Raw genomic sequence first — 27,095 nt, forward strand, 5'->3', positions numbered from 1 at the left:
CGCTATAGAGAGAGTTGTGTGTTCAACTATGAACATGCATTTATTATCACGATTGTGCATGCATACTAAAGAATTTGTTAATTAAATGTATTGCAACGCTATTTGCATTTTCATAATTGAATGTTCAAATAAGTGTATTGAAACCACCCAAATGACATGATAAAAATAAATGATTTTTAATTATGACTGCGGTTGAACTGAATGAATAGAAATATGCTGATTTGGCTATTAAAATGCAGGATATGCACGAAGAACAGCATGTCAGATAGGAAATTTACAACAAAGATAGACCTTGCACTGTGGTACTTCACGATAATTATAATATATAGGATCGCACAAAAGACTATAATGCCTTTTTTTGTTCATCATATTTTATTCCAGGTAAAAACTTTCAAATCATCTTCTTTTTTTTTTTCTTCTTTTTTTGAAAATATTCGTTTTCTTATCATTTTATGTGCTTGTGTGTTTGAATACATTTAAGCACACTAATGAAATTATTTGAATATTTTGTAGCAGACATGAGTTTTTGCCTTATACGTGCATTTCACGTGCATTACACGTGCATGGGCTGGAAAATAAATTGGAATTTGAAAGAAAATTTTAATTTATTTTAATTTAAAACATAAACGATATTTTGTTATCACTATTAACATCTTTAAAAAAAGAAAATGAAAATACACATTTTATTTCATAAATATTTCACAATATTTCATTTATAAATAAATAACAAATGGCTTTTTACACTCCCGTGTGGTGATTCATTTTATAAATCATATGAAAATACTTTTTTGAAAAATGTATTACAGTCATTAAAAAAGTGAATTTCTTTACTTTACCCGATCGTTTCCTGATACAACTTCGAACATTTCCAATTGAAGCATTGAAAAATAATACAATCGTATATAAAGATCTTTACGTGTATGTGACTTTGCATCACTCGAGTTATGATGTCACTTAATATGTATGTCTTTTCCTTAAGGAAAAATGTTTAGTTAAGCGAAAATTACATGTATATTCTATTCCGACGGATTGGACAACTGTTGTATCATGTTCTAGGTTTAACCATCAGATGAAACGCCCATTTAACTTTGCCTTTATAGATTGCCTTAATAAAGATAAATATCATTCTTCGTAAGTAATTTTAATCATAATTCGGGGAACAAGTCACGCTGGCTATTTCAAAGTTAACAGTGTAAGTGCGATTAGGTTTTATCCGTCTTCTTCTAGTGAACTATCGTGCTCAGTCATTAATATTCAATATTTTGAAACACCATGAAATTCGTAATAAATGACACATTCATTATTTCTTAATATATGTAAAGTTTAATTGACTCGGTATAGTTTTCATGCCGAAAGAAATTGTTCAATTAAATATGTAAGAAAGCATACTATTATGCAGAAAAATACAAAGTACATACCTATCTTTTTAAATTTCATCACAGGTTAATGAACAAGTTAAAACATGTACATATATATACCAGCAGGAATAAATGTTTATTTAATTCCCTGACACCGGCTAATATAAATTGTAACAAGTTTTCACCACCATACCAAACTTTGACATAAAGAATACTGAAAAAAAAATTATATATCTATTAATAATTTATTTATTTATTTATTTATTTATTTATTTATTTAGTGGTGATACTACTAAAAATAAATGCAATAACAAAACAATTACAAAGGAGATCCAATAAAATAATAAGACAGAGTTTGATAGTTTCAGTAAAAGTAGGTCTTTTCTAACTTATCAGTACTATACTTACAATGAAAGCAAAAACGTGCTGTTTTCGATCTTAACCAGTGCAAGTATTTAACAACAGAGGAGAGCGGTGGCCTAGTGGTTAAGGTGTCTTCCACGCAACCCAGTGATCACGGGTTCATTACATAAATAATCATACCAAGAATCGTCTCTAACAATTTAAGTATGTCATTAAAAGTTTGATTGATACGCTTCTATCAATTGCCATCTAATATAGCGGTCATGAAATGCCAAATAGTGTCAATGGTATGTAAAGTAAACAGAAGGATAGAAAAACACTTATATGTGGCAAGATCTGACCCGGGGCCTCCAGATAGAACCCAGTTATGACAAAGGTACTTATGTTTTAGAAGAAGATCCGAATGTCACCAACTCTGTAACGCCATAAGTCTGATTAGGATTTTCTAATTGTTCTTTCTTTAGCCAGCCAATCAAAGTATCAGTTGTAGACAATCATATTTCGACATCATTACCTCACTTGTAGTCAGATGATATTGCGAGGGTGAGTCCTAGACTTTAGTATCGGCCTAGACCGGGCACTCTTTGAAAAATAACCAACCAGTACGTGTGTCATTTGAAGAAACATGGTCGTGACCCGATGAGGGCTCAAAACCCATGATCCCTGGGTTGAGAGGCAGATACCCTAACTATTAGGTCATCGCTCACCTTAAGATAAATTCAGAATAAATAAATTTAAATTAGACCGGTCTGAAAACAATCAGCAATCATGTGAAATGCTATTTATTTAAAAGTAAAATTCAATATGTTCACATTTAAGTTTCCCGAATGTACAAAAGCTTCTGATGAGTCTTTTATCCCCCAACATAAAGTTTAATTTCATGTCATATATTTTTGACATGCAGAATGAAAAAAAATGTTATTGATTATAGCTGACATTTATTTGAACTATGCTGTGTTTGTTTCTCGAAATTACTACATTTTGTATTTTGCACTATTAAGTCATAATGTACTTATCATACTATATATCAGTAAAGATTTATGAAAACAACGCGTATATGTCGTGATTTGACTAAAACAAAGAGCATTAGAACACGAGGCTATCTTATTTGTACGAGAAGCATAGCCCCCAGTATGAATTTCATTGCCGAGTGTTTTGATGTTCTTTCTATTTCGTATCATATGACAAAAAACACGTTCTCTGTCGTTTCAATATTAACCCCCAGAAAAATGTAACCAATGTACGCTCATCTGAATATGACTTTTCTATCGCTATCTTTTTCCCTGTCGTGAAAATAAGTAAACCCCAGAAAAAATTAGCACCTCAAAGAGCATGCTCTAGGCAGACAGTGAGCGCGGGTAACTAATACCTGCACTCTAGTTAGCAATCGCAATTTTTCGGCCCTTTCCGTCAGTGTTCGGATAAGGACCTCAAACACAATAGTATGAATACACTGAACGGATGCGGTATTTCTGTCTAACCTTTGCTAAGAAATTAATCATGTAAACAAATAGAAATTTAATGCTGGGAGTTGTTGACAAATTATTTCCAATATATCCAGTAAAAGTCTACCTAAAATAAAGAATTCATAGATACAAAAGCAAACAATACATTATTATTATTATTTATTATTATTGTTGTAGAAACCGAAAGTACAAAATGAAAACCTGTTGACATTAAGTTGGATTTGTTTATAATTGTAAATCACTGGGCATTTTTAATTAAAAAGTGTTGTAAGACATATTTTCAATCACAATTGTACCGAAACATACCTTTTATCCTTTGGATGTCAAATATATACATTTATTTTACATTGCAAACTCTGTTTTTGTTCTGAAGCCACGTGGTAGAACTACTTTCAATCAGTATTGTTTCCGAGGTTGTTATTATTAAGAAATAGCCGAGGACGTTCCGATTGTCTACTTAGCGTATTGTGATTTAAAGTGACATTATACTCATATTTTATAGTCAAGTTGAGCTGAATTAACTTTATATTTCAAAACAAAAGATTGACTGTCAAAATGGTGCTTGACCAACAGTTGATATTAGAAAATGTTTAGGATAAAATTATAAATCTCCCTGAAATTTAAAAAGACTGCCCCATTCTTTTTATAAACTAAGCGTTATAGGTAAATTCTAATGGATCTTCACAGAAATTTCAATAAGATCTGTGCGTTATTTGTTGTTAATGTGAACTTAAATATTAAATTGAAAGGATTTATGGCAAAATGAAAACGTATTTTGATCTTCACCCGTTCACTCACTATTTACCTTTGGATGGGCATAATGTCACTTTAACTGTGACACGTTTAAATATAAAGTCTCCAAACTAAGATACCAATTTCCAATTCCAAATTTTATTGCCTGAAACATTATACAATGTTTATAGCATACAAAGAATATATCATTTTTACAAATTAAATAGCAAACAGTTCTAATCTTATATCAATGTAGTTTCTATATTTGTAAGCTGGGACCGTCTTGACATATATAATGTGTATAATACAAAAAACGTGATCGGAAAATCCAGGAAATCATTAAACACAGTTATTTTAAATCTATGTTTATATAATAAGATATACATGTATTAGTACTGAGAATAAATTATAAATTCACAATCAAAAAAAGAAACATCCTGTTGTAAAAACTGATACGATTATATTGATACCACTTACTTCATCATAAATATAATTTTAAACAGAAAAACGATCCTGTTGTGGGCTCTGCTTTATTGAGCCTATTCACGGTTCCTGGACGGGAGTGGTAAATGCGAGCTACCAACTACACCCCCTATCACCGGTTTTCAGTGTATAAACCCAAATCTGCTGCCTTCGACTTACATACATAGAGTTTACATTTGGAAAAAGAATACCTATGATAAAATGATAAAATATGTTTGTAATCTGATGCTCTCTCTATTGATCTAAACAGGCCGAGGACTAGTTTGACTATTAATGCAGTACGTGAAATGTTCTACCTATAAAATATAACAAGAACAATTTGTCATTGGTTGTTTGCTCCGACCTATTGCTAAGCATGGATGTCATAATCGACATCTTACTAAGATAGAATAAAAAAAGAGTCGAATAAGTATAAAAAATCAAGAGGGTCTTCGCGATGCATTAAAACGCACTTCTTTATTTTAAGTGATATTTTATTGTAATATAGCAATAGTAGTAGTATGTTATTATTACTATTATACTCAACATCACTTATCACTTATTTCACGGTAATGGCATACTTTCATGTGACCAGTGTTCAAATTGGTCAGATTTGACACTTTTTATTCATACACCTATACAATATAGTTTTTGTGCAAAATATTTTAATCTCTAGATTTTTTCGTAAAACAGAACAACATTTTACAAATTTCTGCAAAAGGCAATTATAGTCCATGAAGTTGTGTCTATGGCTGAAACAGTCATCATTTTCTAAATGTTTTTGCGTGTTGAAAATAGAAATTTTGAGTTACAAAGTAAGGATAATTTTAATACTAAAATCAAGCAAAGTAACATGTAGAAATTTTAACTGAAATATGAAAAAAACTTAAATGTTACACCATTACCGCGATTTAAATGATGACATTCTGTTTTCAAAATGGCCGACATATGGTCTACGTTTGGTCTATTTAAATTAAATTTGACTGAAAATATTGTTGTTTCCTTGTGCCTTACAGCAGAAAATACCTATATGTTATAGCTTATGATAATTTTTGTACCATAAGTTTCATTTGTTGTTTTCTTTCTGGTTTCGAAGCGTTAAGTAACGTGAACTAAGAGGAGCACATGTTTGTAATTTTTTTGTTCGTTCTTCTCATAACTTTTCACTTATTTTGTACATGTTATTTTCACCATTTGTTACATGCATGAAAAGCCGACATGGGTTGTTGCCTTATTGAAAAAGAATAAAAACTGTGAAACTGGTACCATGTTTTCAAATAAGAAAAGAAAATGTTAGCGTCAAATTTATATAAGGGTTGTCAAACAAACTGTTGACTTTGGTGGATCTGGGCAGGCAGTAATGTTAGACGTAACCCAGATGATATAAATGAGAGAAAAATAGAAGTAATGTTTAATACACACAAGTGCGCGCACACACGCACGCGCGCACACAAACAAAACAGAAAAAAAAATAAGATTTACCTTTTAAATGTGTGGGTCCCGCAATAAACCGTGACAAACTATTACCCATGCAATGCACTACGTTATTATATAAGCTCGTAAACCAAAGTGTTACGTAACATACGAATATGTTTAAGGAATAATACTTGCTAACTCAATAAGTAAGTCAATTTATTTTCAATATATGGTGTTTGTGATTTAAAATGAAATAATTACTAAGTTTAATCAATATATGTTTTGCAATATATTAAAGTTTATCCTGAATTACAAACACAATTGAAGCATCATGTTATAAATGAGGTAGTGCTGCATTGATAATGATAGTAAAAAAGAAAACTAAAAATAAAATAAGAAAGAACTAAAAACTAATTTTGTGCTTTAAACGAAATACTTTAGCAAAGAGCAATTAATTAAAAGATATGTAAAAAAAAATATGTACATTGTTTTTCGGGATGGGGCCGGGTTTTTTTTTTTTATTATCTATTTATTTATTATTTTTTTTTATTTTCCTTGTTTTCTTTTATTGGGGAGTGGTGACTTGGAAACAGATCTTTTTGAGTTTTTTTTTCTTGGGGGGCGGGGATACGTGGTGCTTCCATTCAGGCCAAAAGTCTTTATCGCTGTAGTACAGTTGACGTTTTTTGTTTTTTTGTTGTTTGTTTTGTTTTTTTTTATTATGATATAACTTACTACTTATTTTCTTGTAGTTTTTATTGTTTAATTTACACTTCTTCTAAAATAGTGTAAAATTTGAATTTATATTAACTGGAAAACGCCACCTAGAAGCTGAAATTTTTATGTTACATGCTTAATTGGTATTTTACTAGGACACAAACGTACTAAAACCAATTCGCTATTAAAATATTATTACTAGTATACATACATAATGTTGTCGCGTGTTTTTTTGTGTTTTTTTTATCAAAACAATTTATTGAGTGTATCAGATTTTTTTACTTTATTTGTTTTTCATTATTTTTTTAATGAAAATCTTTCCACTGGCTTCAGTAAATAAGATCATGCCTCGCCCATTCCATTCTAGGCCAATTAACGATAACAACAACTGTTTGTTTGATTCCCATCAGATTTAGCAGTATTGATTAGTTACAAGCATATCAGTATTAATTTGACATCTCAACTCTATCTTTTTATGTTAAAATGGAAAATGCAGTATAATTTGATACTTGTTATGGAGAAATACTTTTGTTTTATCTACAATTAGCGTTTAAGCACACAGGATTAAAATATATTGTTATTGAAACGAGTACTTTTGAACTGGCTACAAATATTTCCTATTCATATTATGACTTTACATGTTCCTATTTCTAATAGATATCGTAATACAGTTTAATTTTATAACAAAATTTTCTATTTCATAAAACTTGTAGGATCTGATTCATGAGAGATTAAAATGTTTTATTTAATGTTTGTAAACGGATGGACGTTATAGACTAAAATCCCCAAATGCCATTAAAAAAGAAAACACTAAATATTTTAGTTTCTTACGACCTTAACATCATAAGGTGGCACCTTTTGGCTTTTATAAATTCTATTTTTATGTCCAAAACATCGAAACATATATATGACATTCATTGAAACATATATATGACATAATATAGCATGTCAAGTGACTGAGGTCAACACAGCTATGTTCACTTTAAAGGTGTGTGCGTGCGATATCCATGCAATTACAAATTTGAGTTCTACCGCGAAAACATGTTCTGAGCAAGTACGTGTGACGTTTTTGTTTCTGCTTAAATGTTATGTTTCTCGATAAGATACATATTCAATGTACGGAACACAGACAAAATTAAGCATGCACGAAACACTGGATCACAAATTTATTTCTTTCTTACTTTTCTTTTTCTTTTGTACGTAGCGTTTATTGGAGAGGAGATCGAACTCTCCAAAGTGTTGAGAATGGTTGCTAGCGGCATCCATTTTTGTGTATCATAAATTATTGATGTTAATGAATCTCATTTAAAGCCTAAATCATTAGGACCAGTCTACAAAAGTTGTAATGCGCATACTCCGTTTCAAAATACGACTTTACTAAAACGAAAAATTAAAATCGAGGTGAACAAATCGGTAAAAGGAAAGATCGGAAAATAATAGCGTTACTTTTAACGCTATAAAGGGTGGTTCATGTCGTTTGAATCGTTTAAACTATTTCATGCCTCGAAAAATAGTAACAGTAAACACTTAAGCTACCAAAGTTTTGCTGCTCCTTAAACTTCGGAATATCTCGCCGATTATTAGAGCTTATATGGAGACTGACGGATACAGCCGATATATTGTTATTGTCCGCAGAATCATAAATTTTTACTTTCTCACCATTTGAACAATTAAACAAAACTTCCACAGCTGAAAAAAGACATCTCTCATGTTTTGTTTTAAGAAGCAAACTTGTATAACCATGACTCTTTGTGCTTAACGTCACATCCTGTAATCACGTGCTATTACGTGTATGTTAATGTCACATACCACTTAATTGCGTTTTTATGAGGTTAATGGAACCCTACTTAGTGCCCATTCATAATGATAGACTACACTGTGAGGTAAGGGTCTCTACGAAAATGTTTACAAAGTGTGATTCGAATACAGTTCTCCCATTTCCTTATGCATATGTGATCTTTAGTCACCTACCGGTTTAACCGGAGGGGACTTTAGGTTTAACCTCCGTCCTATCGTCCGTCCGTCCGTCAGTCAGTCAGTCCGGGCAAATACCCAATTGTCCTGAACTTCATTCGTTCCATAATCTTAGTTAAATAAGGAAATCCCATAATCCAACTGGTTTATGTGGCAATTTTACTGGTTAATATGGAAAAGTGCTTTATTAACATCAAAGAAAAAGGACATAAACCCCAAATGCTGGCACGTCCGTCCGTCTGTCAGTCCGGGCAAAGACCAATCGTCTATGAGCTTCATTCCGTCCATAATCTTAGTTAGAAAAGAAGACAATTCCATAAACCGACTGGTTTATGTGGAAATTTGCCTGGTTTATGTGGGAAACACACACACACACGCACGCACACACGCGCACGCGCACGTACACGCACACACACACACACACACACACACACACAACAAAAGGCCTTGAAGGTTATCAAATATGACTGAATTAAAATTTTAGCAGATTAAATTTCATGGACGGCAGCGGTTAATATCGCTGGTGTTAGCAGAATTCGAAATCTTTTTTATGAAAATATTTCTTCTGACATCGTCTTTTTGTTTGCTGTTGTCTTGCAAATTTAAAATCATCCATTAGGTACTTTAGAATATACAGCTAGTAAGTATAAGGCGTACGGGGAAATTATAAGATATAAATGGCGGCACTTACGCATGAAGCCAACTGTGCAAAAATACAGATATTGTGTAGACCTAGGAAAACACCAACAGAAATGTTGAAAAATGACGAAGTATGCTAATCGATCTTTAGATATAAGCATATGTTTTATTTTAAACGATTTTCGGGGAAGGTCGCGAGTTCTTAAAACAGGACACGTGTAGGGAACGGAAACGCATAGTTAACGCTGGTACAGTAGCGGCAGTGAAGAGTCCGATCGAGGAGGACCATGAGTTGACTGTTAGTGACATTTCATCATAAGTAGGTGTTAGTTATTTGCTGGCAGCATTCATTCCATTTTGAGAAACCAGCTGAAGATGACAAATGATCATGCGCGCTCCGTGCGAGAGCTTTAAACGTAACAATTAAAGTCGTCGTCGAAACGTCATCTTGTCGTCGTTACCGCGCTCCGGTTCCATTGCACTAACCAATTTAAAAATGATTGCGATGAAAGACCCACTGAAGAAATTACACTTTTTTCTCTAAAAAGAAGTATTGCTGTATTATAAATTCGTTATAAAGATTCCTGATAGGTTATATGACAGTTAGCGACTCGGATTATATTTTCAAACAACGGTTTATTTAGGGCCATATAACCTGTCAAATATCTTTATAACTAATAATATAAGAAAATCATAAAGGTGTATATAACATATACTATTGGAGTCTTTTTCATTTTAGATAAGTTTGAAAACTCGTTGACTGTATAGGAGGAAGTCTGAAAATGGCAGATGAGTATGTTAACATTTTTATTAGATAAAATCATTTAAATAAATGCATTTGATATCGATTTGAAAAGCAGTAGTAAAACTTAAACCAAAGGGCTATGCTCGCTTTTAAAGGCACATTATGCTTTAGAAATGTGTCTTAAAGGCAACAAAATTTAAACTAATTAGTATTTTCACTTCCCTACAAAATACTAAAACTATAATAGGACACAAACAATCTTTTGAGAAATAAAGATAAAAGCAATAAAAGTAATCTAGGGCATAATGGGCCTTAAATCGAGAAACTTCCCCTCACTTCATGCATAAAACCTGTTATCGTATTAAAAAAAATACCTGACTAAATATTATAAACCGACCTTTATATCGCAGACACTATCACTTTCAGTACATGAAATGTTGTGTTTTTTTTTGTGTTTTTTTGTTGAGGTTTTTTTGTTGTTTTTTAGATTAACGCTTTTTCTTGTTCTTCTTCAACACTTACGTTTTTGTTGTTGTTTTTTTGTTGTTGTTTTGTTGTTGTTTTTTTTGTCCTTGTCCCGGTCTTGTTCTTTTTTATGCTTTATCTTCTATTATAGACTATTCTGCTCTTTTTCTTGATACTTCTCTATTTCTATTATTATTTTTATTGTTATTGGTGTTGTTGTTTTTGTTGTTGTTGTTGTTGTTATTATTCTGCCTAGTTGTATAATGCCCTGTTTTTAATCTCATTTCCTATTCTTGTTCTGCTTTTGTTTTGTTCTTCTTTTGGACTTTGATTTTTTTTTATTTTATTTAATACTACACATCATAAAACGAAAAACAGATAGTCTTTTGTTAAATGTTACTTGATGCTTGTGTTATTTCGATAATTGGTCTCTTCATAAACATGACATTACGTACTAAAGCTGAAAATATAACATGAAAATATTTCTCCGTAATTTTGTTGTTTTTATACTTATAACCAATTAGTTTTATGTAGTGATGTCCCGATTGTCTCTGAAAATCGATAACTAATCGGACCACCCCAAAATCGGCAACAATCGATAGTCCTTTTTAAAAATCGATTATTTGAATGTTCTTCCACCACTGAATTGCCTATACTATATTGTTAATACTACTTTCGAAAATTCTAGTGTGTAATAACATAATATTATAAACTTACATACCTACTGTAGTTAAATTAGTGATCTACAATATTTTGACCTGTTGACTAGTACATTTGTACTAATATTGACTGCCATAAAGTTGTGTAATACAAAAATTGCCTGTTACAAAGTTTGTGTTGTTTGTTTTGAATTCAAAGAGTAAATCTTACTTTAATCTTGATGACAAGAGTTTATTTATTCTCAAAATGTGGTCACTACTGTATAAAAAATACATAATAGGATTGGTACCTTAACAGAAAAAAGGGCCATAAAAAATGCAAAACTCGATTATACTATCGGCAGACAATCGATTGTGGTGGTCCGATTATCGATAGTGATTTTTGAGCCCGATACCCAACACTAGTTTTATGTGTATATATTCGTTCATATAATCAGTGTACTACTTTTTTACAATATAGTAAGAAAGAATCAGGTCCGGTTGGAGTCTATGAGGTAAGTAAAATTATTCTTACAATAATATTATCATATTAATACCTTCATAGTTTGTCTAGGTTCTATTTTTAAGACTATAATATTCTTATTCATTTAGATACCCCAAAATCAGTCAATTATAAACTATAATTTATAGGTAGCAATTTCCGATATTAAAAGAGGGGCATGTGTTTTTAAAGTAATTTTTAAACGCGTTTTCATAATGGTCCAAACTCATTAAAAGAAAATCATTTTCATTTTTAATTTGAATATCTAAAGAAAAAATGTATTTTTGGGCATAAAATCAGATATGAAGGTTTAAATATTTACTGATATGATTGACAGACAACATAGCCTTTCAATCAGGGTTTCGGATAAGGTGTGTTATCTTTCAAGTAAGGACTGCATAATTCTTTAGAAATATAAAAAGTTTGTTACATTTTCAACTTTAAAATAAACATTACAGAAAACTCTTAGAATATTTGTTTTACTTATCTGTTTCGACAATATATTGATGCAGGTTGTAAAAGTACCATGTTACGTTTTGAACGTCAAGATTGTCAGGGGTCACGTGACAAAAGGACGCTGGTCAGATATGAGTAAGTTATTTATTTATGCATGCATGCATATCAAAAGAAAGCCACACGTTCGGGACACATTTTTGCATACATAAACATCTGCATAATTTCAAGGACGCATTTTAAGTAAGAGCTATCAGGACGAGGGATTTAATAAAATGTGAGGGCTTTAGCAAAAAGGATTGTTAAATGAAATACATGCAATTATTAACAAGATATAAGATATGGTCATGTGGTAAACATTTTTCTCATATCGTTAACCTCTGAAATTCAATTTTAAAGAGAAAAAACTTGTAAGCATCAAAAATAAATACTTGCATTTTTCGTATCAGTTGTAAAACATCCATTTTAAATTCGAAGGTTTAAAGTTTTGTTGTCAATAAACGTTCAGTATTTTATAATTATATTTTCTAAAGCGCACGAAACATTTTATTTCAGTGGATACTCCGGACACGTACGTTAAGCTAAAAGTCAGAAGAGCTCCAAATCCTAAGAGACAAACCAAATCTTGCGAGAATAAAAACGAACCGATCTGGAACGAGACTTTCAAATTCTTCCTCAAATACGTTGAAGGAAACAATATGGGTAAACATTTGCGAGCAGTTGAAAAAAAAAGAATAATCCTCGTAAAATACTTGAAATATAATGGCATGATAATTAATTGTTATATGTTATGCGGTGACAAATTCTTATTTAACCCATTACTTCAAAATATAAACGTCTTCAACATTTGTGCAAATTTTGATGACTATTGAAGCATCTTTTCTAGTTTCATAGCTATTTGATCTTGTTACAGGAGGCTTTTCAATAAAAACTGCCAATTTTCACAAAATGCTCATGTAGTAATGGGTGATTAATTAATTAATGGTGAATAATGGTGATTAATGCTTCCGAGGGATCACTTTGTTTCCAGATTGTTTTATTATTATCTTATTGTTAAATGTTATACGGTGACAAAATTCCTACCTTATTTAATATATCCTTACCTTATTTAATATTATCTTATTGTTATATGTTATACGGCGGCAAATTTCTTACCTTATTTGATATTATCTTACTGTAATATGTTATACGGTGACATAGTTCTTACCTTATTTGATGTTATCTAATTGTTATATGTTATACGGTGACAATGTCTTGCCATATTTGATATTATCTTATTGTTACCTTATATATTCTTTTTATCTCATCAACATCAGATATTATTTCATCTTTTATCTAATTTTATCTAATCATGTTATATATTTTTTTCTACATGAATATCATGTTATCTGATCTTATACTATGTTATCTAATGTCATGTATGTAAGAAATCATGTAATCATGTAATCCTATTTTATGACATGTTATCTCATCTTATATAACGTTATCTTATGACATGGCATGATATCTTATATTTAATAATCTTAATATTTATTATCATGTTATCTCATCATATATTTATATTTTATTCTATCATATTATCTTATCTTATATTGACAGCGAGGACCTTAATCGTTACATTGATCAACATGGTGTGTTTTATATTGTAAATCATTCCCTCTTCACACATTGCTTTATTTTTAGATTTTAATTCTGCATTTCTTTCTATAATTGTATGTTTAACGTTATGAATTTACTTTAATAAGAATAAGACAAACATGTTTCTTATCTATTTTATTTTATTTTTTTGGAATATAATTTTCAGAATTAACTTTAATGGACTCGGATTACATATCTGATGATATTCTCTCCACTCAGATGATTAAGATACCTAATTTAAATGATTTGATTGAACGCAAACAAGAGATGACCATTAACTTCAATGAGGTAATTTTGAATAATTATTCTATGACTACCAATTAATTAGGTGTTGCGATTGGCGGTAAGTAGGAAGTGACACTGACTTTGACTCTAGATGATGTCACAGGGTAAGAAAAATGGGCTACCTGACCGAAACTCGAACCTTGGACCTTTGGAATACCGAACCGAAGCTCTACCAACTTAGCTGTCCGGCACCTTACACACTATCTACCACAATAAGGGAAAAGTTCAGTACCGTGACATGAATTTCGCATTAGTCAGATCCATTCACTTCGATATTCAGCTAACCATCCTATAGTAATTATACACTAATCATTGGTTCGGTGTAAATGAATAAACTTTTTCTTATTCAATTTCTTCTTAAATAAACGATTTTTTTCTGAATTATATCCTAGGCGACGACATAAAATAAAATAACATCGGAATGTCCCCTCTGTGCTTCCGTAGGAATAAAACCATAATTCTTTTCAATATTTATTGTTCGTACAAAGTGTCTGCTAAACGTTATATAGGCATAGGATTGTGTGCCTGCCAACTATGACACGGATGAGTTGTTAGAATATTGTATAAATATATATAACTAAATTTATAAAATATTGTATCTATTATAAATATAACCACATGAATCCTTATATGCAATTGCACCGAGTTTGCTGGATTCAAAAATAAAATGAAGAATTTTCTACTCACTAAACTATACACAAAAAGGGACAACCAGATTAAAAGATTAGGTGCTAAAATAATATTATGTCTGTCTTTTCATGCAACAAATTATATAAATGTATGTAATGTCAACAGAGACTCTGGTATTTCCATATCTATACGAGGGCTGTCCGGAAAGTTCGTAGACAAGGCTATAAAATTATTATAAGCAGTCATATCAATATGATGATTGAATATTTTGCTAAAGTATTTATATGCTACATATTTTTAAATTAAAAAACATGATAAAAGTAATATTCGCAAAGCGCCAATCACCATGGCAACATGATCAACGAATCACGGAGCACTTTGATTTCATGACGATAGCTACTTGAATAATAAGTTGCTAAAAGATGTATTTTTTACGCAAACTCTCGTTTTAATTTTGCGACATCAAATGATACAATTGCATGATATTTTGTGAAAATTATGACGTCATACGTAAATAAACAGCTTGTTAACGACGGTTTTAGGCAATGAAGGTGCGTAAATTTTGTGTTGCAAAATGACGTCAAATTCAAGGACGGAGCAAAGTAATGTTATTTAACTTCATAGCAACTCTAATATGGGACCAACTGAGATTTTAGCCGTTACTTTAAAAACAAATTCAGCCATAAATTGTTCAAGACAACTTGTGTTTAAATGTCAAACAAGATTAAGAAGCGGGAATGACAGAATTAGGTAAAAGAGCGCTCCAGACGACCATAAGTAGCATGGCCAAAATATCGTAGATTGCGTTATAAAATTCTTTGGAAAAGACAGACATCTCACACACACTGTATTGGAACCAGTGACATCTTTGTTTTTAAATTAATTTTAGTATATGAAATTCATAAAGTAATGGCAAAGAAACAAACATGTATTAAGTATACACCATACAGGTACCATGGCTGTTGAAAACGGAAGAAATTGAATAATCTGTAAACGGGAAGTTAATTTGATGCCGTTGACGTTGTCAAAGAGCTCCATGACGATGTATATATGTTGTATATAACTACTGTTAAAATACAAATGTAACTCACAGTTCAGTAATCTTTTATAAATGTGTTAGCTAGAAATGTATAATTGTGCTGACAAAATTTGTACAACATATGTATTGTTATAGTATAAAAAATGAAGAAGTATATGAACTTTCCGGACATCCCTCGTACATATACAAAGTCATATTGTATTATCAAATTATATGTAATATTGTATTTACAAATTACAAATTATATGTTTTCAGAGTTCGAAAATTGACATAGAGATGTGGGCAGAATACAACACGTGATTGGTTTAATTTTTTTATTTCATTTTATTAAATTAAATATATATCTTTTTTATTTCTTTTTTTTTTTTCATGATTCATTTGATTGATTTGATTTGATTTGATGGATGGATGGATGGATGGATGGATGGATGGATGGATGGATTTGACTTGACTTGACCTAACTTGACACTTGACACTTGACTTGACAATTGACTTGACTTGATATGACTGCCTGACTGACTGACTGACTGATTCTGTTTTTAATATCAATATTTTTTATAATCATTTCTTTGGTCACTCAGACAGCTACATACATTTCTCTGTGTAAAAACAAGACATGTTTATATTTAACATTTATCAAATAACTAAAATAAAGAGCTCTAAGAATATTATTTTAAATCTGTAAGTTCAAGTGAAACGCCTTTTTACTACTTTATAAAGAGGTCTTTGTTTATAATAAAAGCTCGGACCTTGATATATACTGCGGACAAGAACTATGCGAAGAAGAAAAGACCTTTCTGGAAAAAAGGAAAGAAAGAGCTTATCGAGTGATGCAAGAAATGTTAGGAAAAGACGCTCCAAAAACACCAAACGAGGTAGTAAACCTATGATTTTACGCAGTTTTGTTTTTGGATGTTTTTATGTCATAAAGGTATTACTTAAAATACAATTTCATTTCAAATTGTGTCTAATATGTGTCTGGGACGAAGATCTAGGTCGTTAAAGGCTTTATTAAAGCTATGCAAATGATAGTTTCTCATAAACATACATCTCTAGGCAAACTTGTTGCACATGTAAGTCGAATCATTATTGTATGTTTTACACTTACAGGTTCCAACAATAGCTGTAATGGGATCTGGTGGTGGTTTCCGTGCAATGACAGCATATTCTGGAGCAATGGGTGCCCTGGTGGACTCTAAAATTGCAGATATGGTTATGTATAACTTGGGTCTCTCCGGCTCAGCTTGGTAAGGGACATTATTTTTATTGAGAGATTATTTTAGAGATTACTGTTTTTGATTGTTGTTGTCTTCATATAAAGCGTACAAAGATGAACTCATAACAAAAGTGTAGAATGTATTAATGTGTTCATTTGAGTTTATTTATACTAGCCACCGGTTACCCATGTGGGCAAGTTTTCCAGAAGAGTATTAGTCATTTTTGATTTTTGGAGGATAGTGCAAGATCAGATACAGAAAAGTGCCCAAATATCAGATGCTTCTCCTGGTTCTTTACCGTGCCAAGTGTTTAAGCATTCATACACGGTGTTGTAATGTTCGTTTATTAATGAACAATAATTAATAGAAATTAAATCAAGTGCGTTGATATAATGAAGTAAAATAAAACACGACTAGTGTTCAGCACAAGATATAAATTTATTCTGACTAAACCTTAACATGTGACCTTAAATATTTACTAGAAATACGGGACATGCGCAAAGAAGCATTATACATACGGTCAGTTCAAGTTCATCATGAATGATGATACTACATCTCCCTGTTTTTAAAAAAATAAGCAACACATGTTAATAAAAATGTATATGATAATAAGCAATGATGATGATTAAAACTGCATATACATACTGAAGAGAACAATTTAAATAATCTTAAAGTCACATTTTTTATTACTCGTATTATTTTATTTCTGTTCTCTCTCTCTCTCTGTTTTCTTTAGATCTTCTTTAGGTAATGTCTATCAATTCCGGATGATTAAATAACAGTGCTCCATTCATCGGTATTGTAACGACTATTAGGTTTTACTACTCGACCACTGCGCGTCTGATAACCTGTGTCTGACCTGGTTTCATGACTAGTAGGATTTTGAAGATTCTGGGAAATACCTGTATCATTTAAAGGTGCTTTGTTTGAGATTTCATTATGAGGCTCTTGACCTTGGTGGAGAATATTAGGGAAGGACTTTGTATTGATAGGTAACTTAACCCGCGTTTTGTTTATGAAACGGCGATTACGGCGGTAAAAAGCGCCATCTTCAGTCTGCACTTTGTATGATCTCTCCCCTTCTTTTTTTAGAACTATGGCTGGTTTCCAAGTTTTCCAAAATTACTCCCTGTGTAGCGGGTGAAGTGTCCTCGAACTCTTATCGTAATAGTTCTTTTGCGTAACCTTGTTTTCTTGCAGAGATTTTCTTACAGATTTGTGGTTAATGAATAATGGTTTCAATTGCTTATTAGTTGTAAGCAAAATGAATTTTAACAGTTGTGCGGGGGAATAGCCGCGGTTTAAAGGTGTGTTACGATAATCCAGACATGCTAAATATGGGTCTGTGTTGGTCTCGTGGCATTTTTCATTGTTTTTTTTGTTGTTTTTGTTTGGCTATTGAGACCATTTTTTCTATGAAACCATTGGATTGACTATATCCAGGTGAAAATGTTACATGCTTAAAATTCCAGTCAGAAGCAAATTTTTGAAATTCTTCTGAGCTAAACTGTTGCCCATTATCGCTTTTCAATGTTTTTACTTGACCATAGCGAGTCATATGCATTGTTAATTTTCAAATTACAGTTTTACTGTAATTTTGTGTCTGGCAATGCATCGACTTCGAAGTAATTACTGTAGACGTCCGCAGTTATAAGGTAATCACGTCCGTCAAGTGTAAATAAGTCAACGGCAATATGTTGCCAGGGTCTTTGGGGCACAGTGTGGGGATTTAATGGTTACTTCACATTTGATGCTCTGTGTGTTAGACATAAAGGGTATGCTAACATGTGGTCTTTGGCCTGTTTGACCATGTCTGGCCAGAACATAATATGCTTGGCCATGTTCAGCGTTTAAGCCACTCCTATATGACCTTCATGAACAGCGTTAATCATTTCAGTTCGCAATGAACTTGGAATGACCAATGTTTGACGGCGGAAAATTATGTCATTTACAGTCGAGAAATCATCCCGATATGGTCAGTTCAAGTTCATTATGTATGATGATACATCACAAGGGACCTCGAGTTAAAGTCTCATCCGAAAGACTAATTTGTTATTTTAATTGGCCAGCCAGAAAATCGAACCCACAATGTCGAGATTACAAGTTTCGCGACTTAACTGATTGAGCTATGCGAATAATTAATGTAATCAAACAACCATTCAATAAATTATAGTTAATTACATGACGGTATTCTGTATAACATGTTATTTGTTTTTTTTAATACTACTAGGGTAAATAACCTTTTAATTTCTATTTATACTTAGATACATTCAATACTATATGATGGCTGATTAACGTCATGTCGTATTTTCGCTTCTTCGCCTCAAAATTCGAACATGCTAAAACATGAAGAAATGACAAAATTGGACTTTGTCGCCTCTTCGTGTTTTTGCTTTTTTTTATTCTTCAAGGCAAAAAAAAGCAAGATATATCAGAAGGAGGGCGAAAATACGACACATAAAAACTGTTGTATATTCGCAATCCATCTGTCGTATTTTCGCCATGGCATAAATCAGCCACCATAATATTAACTTATTAATTAAAACAAGCGCTTATTAATTTGAATAAGCGCTTAGACATGCGCGGATTCAGAGGGGGGTAGGTGGTTATGCAATCTCCCCCCCCCCACCGACACACAAACACCTTCTCGTACATGTATGCAGAATCTCTCTGATATTCATAATGTAAACATACGGTTACGCGAAAATAAAGCAAAATAAAACAACTGAAATAATCAAAAGTTTGACTCATGCAAACCTCCAGGCCAATCTAGTAAAACGTCACAACTCCTTTGGAATAAACTCGTCGCAATTTTTTAGATTCCTTATAACACTGTATTTATATATTTCGCATATGCGTCGTTTTGGAAAATCAGGTACCTTTCGACTCTCTACTCCCATCCTGACTATCCTAAGAAATCTCCACGTGAGCTTCGCAAAGAGCTAGGTGACAGTATTGAATCCAGTCCTAGGTGGATCGTGTTTAATCCTTTGAATTGGATAAAGTGTATGTCAGACGTGAGATCGGCAAAGGCAAGTGGGCAACCTTTCAGCTTCACGGATGTCTACGGTTTTATGGTCGGCGAGGCACTCCTCAGAGGAGTATGAATTATATTTATTATTACATATCTTAAATGGGATTGTTTTGTGTTTTATGAATGTCTTCTTAAAATGAAGTGAATGTTTAAGATGAATTTGACCATTTTAGGGACAAAGAAATTAGAGCTTACATTCGGAATATTTTTGTTCTGTAACTTTGATACAAGAATATAATTATTGCTAGGTCTCGATAGAAGATTTCAATGTTTATATTTTATCTTGAATATCTTATGTCCTGAAATCTTTGAAAATGCAGTGATATTTTAAAAAAAATAAAGTAAATAATGCTATACTAAAATAAGTAAATATTCACTATATGTAGTCGTTTGACATTGAAGTATTTTATCAACTATGCATACAAAAGTATATATCTTTGATTTTGGCTAGAGAATGGATTCGAAACTGACAGATCAGAGAGAAACGTTAAAGGATGGATTGGTTCCTATACCTTTGTACGCAGGTGTTCACGTAAAAACTACGACATCGGCTAAGGTCTTTCACGGTATATACGTACTTTGACAGTATTATATATGTATATTCGTGGTTTTTAGACATGCAATGATCAATCAGAAGAATATCATCAACTCACACTTCAGATATATGCATAAACTAGTTTATGAAAAATATGTTATTTTTCTAAGTTCCTTCTATTCCAACCTTTTCAAGTTAGGTTGTTCCAGTATTACTACCTGAATACTGAATAATCACCCTTAAGATATGTTGCCTGCTTTTTAATTTGACTTTTGACGTATTATCTGTGATATGCAGGCTTTATAACCTCAGATCCCCTTTCAAAATTCACTTTCATTTAGTTCCGTCCATTGTTTCCTCGTTTAGGGCACCAGAATTCTTTTATTTGGGGACCTTACGCCGCTCATCACTGATATGTATGAACGTATAACATTGATGGTTCCATGATTACCGCCATATGAACACATCTGTGGATGTTTCAAACTTTCACCATTTTATGTTTAAATGTTGAATTTGTTTAAGCCGGTGCTAGTGGGGGACGTGGACTGTAGCTTGCACTTATCAGTACCTTCCATGAACAGTCTCAATCAAACCGAGCCTAAAGCATTTTCAAATTTGTCGTTCTAGACGTTACGTTCTTAGGGATTCTGTTTTACCCTCTTTCACTAAGAAAACTCTAGGTGTCTAATATGAATACAATGAATGACACTTTGCTTTTTAACTATATGCAGGCTTGAATTATTATACTTGATCTAGTTAATTGGTTGGGTCATAATTAAAGCATACATGGTCATCGAATCATATCCATGCATGTAATTTTTGGATATTGCTCTTATAATATTTTCACGTAAAGCTTTGACGGTGCAAAGATTTGGAATAGAATACTATCTAATAAACGTTCTTCTAATTCTCTGAAATCTTTTAAAAATAAGTATAAAAACATATCTTGCAGATCAAATAAATATATTCATATTTCTGTCGTTATCTCATTATGTTATGATACTTATTATGTATGTATATTTGTTAAAATATTTGGAAATGAAAATTGTATAAATGATATTTGATATAATAAAGAGCGTTTGTCAAAAAGGTTCTATAAGACACAATCTTACTCAGTAATTGTTATTGTTTTATGATGTTTTTTGTGTTTGTGTATCTATGTATTGTTTAGAAGGCCACATTAAAAATTAAAATACTAGTATGTTATTTGTTTTCTACGATAGAATATATTCATGTGTTACCTTCTTTAAATAATCATTAAAATTAATATATATTTTCAGAATGGGTAGAGTTCAGTCCTTTCCTTATAGGCATGTCAAAGTATAGCACATTTATGCGACCAGAATTGTTTGGAAGCAAATTCTTCCAAGGGCGGCTAATAACAAAATACGATGAGTCACCACTGCATTTTTTCCAAGGTAAAATATAAGAAATTTTTATAATTTTGTTTTAAATTCTTGACAATCAGTGCCTTCTTAAAGTGGTTCAATCTCCCAGCGCGTGTTCTTACAATACCGTAAACACAACACATCGTTCTTCTCATTATTAAATAAGTGGTTTATTCAAGGCATCGTTAACGTACCTTGACACCGGCAAGACATGTCATTGCTAGCATTTTTCACTAGTGAATTGTTTATGCGAATCAGAAGATGCACTAAAATATTCACACATGTCTACTGTTACAGTATATAGCTGATTGATGATTGCATTAATTTAGGTTCACATTTGCAGGTCTTTGGGGGAGTGCACATTGTATTTTGGCCAATCGTTTTGTTGGCATAAGCCCAGAGGACAATAAAGATGAGGAACGAGAAGAACTTGGTAGTTTTTTATTTCTATTTCGGTTTGAAGTTGGGTAAAGAACCTCATAATTAATTATTCTCTTTATCCATAATGATACGGTATAAATTGTTAATTGGAAAGTTTTTTAAAAGCACTTTTACTATCTCTCATCTTTTTATTTCTTCTTTAATTCATCACTGTTGTTGTCTGAACTAACTTGTGGTATAAGCTGTCCCAACACTTTACTCCATTTATAGATTACTTTGAAGTAAATTTGCATCTGTGGTGTATTTTATTTTGTACATTTCACAAAATCGTTTCTTTACACACAGAGTTGTTTTTTTTTTTAAGAATTCTGAAAATCTTACCTTTTACTGTTTGCTTGTTGTTTTAATTGTTGTTTCTGTTGCTTAGAAAATATAATGAAATTAATTCAAATTCCTTTGCATTGTACAGATAAAGAATTAGCTGAAGAACTAGCAACACTTGCCGAAAATGATGATGAAAGTAGAGACGATGAAGAGAGTACCAACGCTATAGATGAAAAGAAAGCGGAGAAAGACAAGGAAAAGCAAAAAAGTATTTTCAAAATATTTTATGATTTCTTTGGTATTGATTCACTTGTAAACAATATCCAAGGAAGGGCAGCAGTTGTGTTTAACTACATGCGTGGTTTAGTATTACAAGAATACCATCCGATAGATGAGTCAAGTAAGTATGATATATATTTGGTTATGTTTAAAATGCGGTAACCTTTGTGTCAGTTAAAATGTTGCATGCTTTATGTTGTTTGTGAATCGTGAATGAATTATTCAACGGCGGTGGTTCTATCTGTAAATAAAATACCATTATATTTTATATGCTCTTTTTAAACAAAGAAATAAAATCATCAATACAAAATTAATTACAAATAGTTATATTAATTTTACTGTGCCCTGCACAGTGAACATTTCAAGCACTAAATACATAAATATATTAATCACCAATAAATTTGTTATTAAAGATAAGTAAAGTTTGATATAAAAAAGTGAATATTAATATTTGCTTAAGTTGTTTATCAAGCAATTAACAAAGACATGCAAACTTCGCTAATTTTCATATAAATGATGGTCAAGTCTAAGGAAAGAATGTTCCCCTTAATTTCCATCCTTTTGTGCAATATTCACGCTGATTTCGATTTCAGAAATATCCAATTTTGCTAACTATGATCTTTATTTTAACTACATACGCGTCAATATATCATTGGTGATTTAAATTGATCCTTTGGCACTGATGTTGACTGCGACGCCGATGTTGACTGCGACGCCGATGTTGACTGCAACGAGGGGGTTACTGCCGAAGTTCTCATCAACTGAAACAAGTAAGAATTTGTATGCCTGGGGATTCTCTGTCTAGGAATGGCATCGTACACTATTACTTATTCATGAAAGTTTGTATACAAAATAATAAATGTAGTAAAAAATCTAAATGTCTATCAATAAACCAGAGAAAAATACAACTATAAATTGTGTGATGATTTTATCTTGGCAACTTTTACCCCGCCAAACACTCTGAAATGCTTCGTGATACTTTAAAGCTTTGAATCTCAGAAATTTAGCTAACAAAATCAAATTGTGCACCAGAATCCAAGAAAAAATTAAAGGACGATTATTTGAGGTTGATGGGCTTTCATTGATCTTAATGCAACATTTTTTTTAAATAAAACAGTGAAAAGTGAAATGCTTTCCTTTCACTGATCCACGTGAGACACGATAAAAACCAATACATACATGTATAGGGTTATTCAATACCTACACAACGGTGCATAAATGTACATGTTAGACTAAGTGTAAGACATGCAATTTGCCATTTAAATACACGCAGTCATTGACCACTGTAGTAAAAATGGTTGGTAGAAGTTTCGACAAAAAAGATGAAATACGGGTTTACATCAAAGCTCGCTCAAAACTGGGTTGCTTTTTAAGCAGTTGATGACTGAACTCTCTACTGCTTATGGGCCTTCTTGTGTGTCTTATGACACAGTTAGGCGATGGAAAAAGAAATTTTAGTCTGGTGCAAAGTGCATCAAAAATGCATCAAAATCAGGTAGGCCAAAATCTGCATCTCTTAACGAAATCGTTTCCAAAATAAAGGATATCATTGAAGGAGATGCCAGATTTACAGTTTGTGATATTGCACTAAAGGAAGGCATATCACTATCAACGTTCACTTTATTTTGAAGAAGCATTTGAAAGTCAGAAATATTTTTGCTAGATGGGTGTCACATCTGTTGACCGATGAGCAAAAGAGGCAACAAAAAGCTGCTTCAAATGTTTTTCCAAAATATGACAAAAAACAGTTGGCCATAACTTGGGTCCATTATTTTGAGCCCGTCAGAAAAGTTAGCAACAAAATCCGGGCCACTAAACAAAACAAATTCCCAATAATTGCCAAACGGCTTTTGAGTGCAAAGAAGGTTTTGTATGCAATTTTCTTCTCTGGTGAATGAGTCGCAATAAAAGTGCCGGTGAAAAGGACAAAAGTATCACTGGGAAGTACTACAAGGAAGTAGTACTTAAGAAACTGAAATATTTCTATAAGAAACGATGCCCTGTCACTGGTTTTAAGCATATCCGTCTTCTACATGTCAATGCCCCACTCATACCTCCGCAATAGCTTCGGCGTTTTTGAAAAAAAAGAAAAAGTAACTGTTTTGCCTATTCCCCCGTATTCTCCAAACCTTGCCCCATATGATTTCTTTTTGTTTCCAAAATTGAAATTCTTCCTTGCCCGACAGGCACTTGGATCTGCCATTTATCAGTACCTTATTACTGTGCCCAAATCAGCGTACCGTGACGCCTTCAAGAAGTGGATACATCGGCTGAAACGTTGCATTTCTAGCCACGGGGAGTACTTCGAGGGCATAAAATGAACACTTTTGAGCTAACTTGACATTTGAAGTCTCCAGATAGAAATAAGCAATATATTTCGAATGTCCCTCGTACATGGTTTCGAATCATTTTCTTTATGATTTCCTTGTAAAAGATGTAACATTAACAAACGTGGCATATTTGTGAAAAGAGTCGAGTTATATTTGACCTTTCTTGGTATATTCGACTGAGTATGTCTCTATACTGATCAATTTAAGCCGAGGGGCAGTTTGATGAAATATTTGACATGTACCCGATTGAATACAGAAAGATGTATCTAGTGGACGCTGGTCTGGCCTTCAACTCTCCATATCCACTTATACTGCGGCCAGAGCGACAAGTTGATCTAATCCTGTCACTTGAATTCAGCAGTAGAAAAAGTGACAAAGCAAATCCGCTAGAAATCCTACTATCATATAAAATTGTTCGTACATATAACTAGGCGAAATTTTAAACAAATAATAATTTAGCGCGTTGTTTCCTGATAAAAAAATACAATTATCATATTCAAAAGCTATGAACAGATTATTATATTTCGTTCAGGAACTCAACTCAGAGCCTTAAAACATAAAAAAAATAATACTTGCATAGACCAAGTAATTAACTTAAAATTTTGCTAAAGATAATAAAGAAATATGCTCACGAGTTAGTCGAAAATCGATTTTTGATCACTTGCATTTAGGAAAATGGAAAAAGGGAATGATCTGAAATTTTGCACACAAGCTATGAGTCCAGACCTACACCAAATGTCAAAATCCCTTAAAATATGTCTAATGCTTAAATCTGATATTTAGAAATATTATTATTTTCTACACACTCTTTTAGTAAATGTAAAATAAACATGTTTTAAGATCACACAAAGTATATATTTTGAGTTTTAAACTCCATACATTATAGTTAAACACAGTATAAATACAAAGTGTCATTAAAAAACTGCCAGTTTTTTTCTTAAGAAATGACCAACTTAACTTGACCCGTAGTAGGGAATGCAGCTTGTGCATTTTCTTATGCAAAGTAAGAAAATTCTAGACTATAACAGATTTCTGCATATAAATATCTAACTAAAAGATGAGCTTAGTACATCTTTAATAGCATCTTTAAAGAAACGATATACAAGGTTTACAAAACATTAAGTATGAAAACACAAGCCTTTTGCAATTTGTCATTTTAAACTTACTCAAAGCATAATGTAGTTTTTGTATAACTTTATTCTGAATTATATATTTAATAATCAGCAACTTTTTACGATCAACTTTAAAAAAAAGACTGGTTCTAAATATTTGTGACCTTTTTTCTTCCCTTTGTTTAATGTTTGAATATTGCGCCTGACTGTTGCTAGGGTGTTCATTATTAAGTTATAATACCAGTAATTCCTTTACAATAAGATAAGCAATAGTTTCTTACTGATGTATAAGAATATTGAATGGGGAGAGAGCTACAAGTAACTCTGTAAGTTATATTTGAAATGCTTGCAGTATGAGCTTAGGAGTTAGCTCCCTTCCACTATGTTTATTTAAGTTTCTTCTCATTCAGAATAGAATGGCCGTACACAAACAAATTTTATCTTGTATAATTATGTGATTTGACTATTTTATATGTTGTTATGTATGGATGAGACTTTAATATAGATATAATCACCAACATCAACATCAACATCATTATCAATATTATTATTATTATTATTATTATTATTATTATTATTATTATTATTTTAGAAACTTGTGCTGGCCGCCGAGTGGGCAAAACTGAATAAATTCCCATTCCCTGAGATTGACCCAACGGTGAAAGATCGGGAAGGATTCAAGGAATGTTATGTGATTGAAAACCCTGATTACCCAAATTGCCCGATTGTCATGCATTTCATTCTCTACAACAATCAATTCAGAAAGTTTAAATTTCCAGGTAAAGTAGATCATTGTATATTAACTTATAATGGAGTATTTTTCATGGCTTAGACTTACTGATGTTTGATAATAATTCATTTTATTGACCGCTTGAAAAAATGCTGAGTAAGTGAAATTTATTACTGAAATAGTACTACATAGCTGAAGTAAATGTTTAAATGATTAACAAATACTGAGAAATAGTCCATCTTG

General features: G+C 32.0%; 2 protein-coding genes across 2 annotated transcripts in view; both read left to right on the top strand.

Moving 5' to 3' along the window:
* The window catches only part of LOC132721682 (cytosolic phospholipase A2-like), a 36,717-nt gene that overhangs the window by 8,521 nt on the left and 1,101 nt on the right, over window positions 1-27,095 (top strand). The gene's annotated exons all lie outside the window — the stretch shown is intronic.
* On the top strand, window positions 11,872-26,954 carry LOC132721680 (cytosolic phospholipase A2-like). Its single transcript, XM_060706028.1, has 14 exons — window positions 11,872-12,068; window positions 12,486-12,632; window positions 13,735-13,856; window positions 15,778-15,818; window positions 16,265-16,397; window positions 16,633-16,769; window positions 19,615-19,840; window positions 20,225-20,339; window positions 21,589-21,726; window positions 22,040-22,129; window positions 22,547-22,801; window positions 23,355-23,450; window positions 25,218-25,423; window positions 26,715-26,954. Exons 1-14 carry the CDS (start codon window positions 11,984-11,986, stop codon window positions 26,952-26,954), a joined length of 2,031 nt encoding a protein of 676 aa, XP_060562011.1. The 5' UTR covers window positions 11,872-11,983.

The sequence above is a fragment of the Ruditapes philippinarum genome, unplaced genomic scaffold (genome assembly GCF_026571515.1).
Source record: "Ruditapes philippinarum isolate M1 unplaced genomic scaffold, ASM2657151v2 ctg837_1_1_1_1, whole genome shotgun sequence".
NCBI classification, from domain to species: domain Eukaryota; kingdom Metazoa; phylum Mollusca; class Bivalvia; order Venerida; family Veneridae; genus Ruditapes; species Ruditapes philippinarum.

Coding starts and splice junctions, on each gene's coding strand:
- LOC132721680 (XM_060706028.1), top strand. CDS start 11,984: ATGCAGGTTGTAAAAGTACCATGTTACGTTTTGAACGTCAAGATTGTC. Junction 12,633..13,734: donor CGTTGAAGGAAACAATATGG/GTAAACATTTGC, acceptor TATAATTTTCAG/AATTAACTTTAATGGACTCG. Junction 19,841..20,224: donor GCGAGGCACTCCTCAGAGGA/GTATGAATTATA, acceptor GATTTTGGCTAG/AGAATGGATTCGAAACTGAC.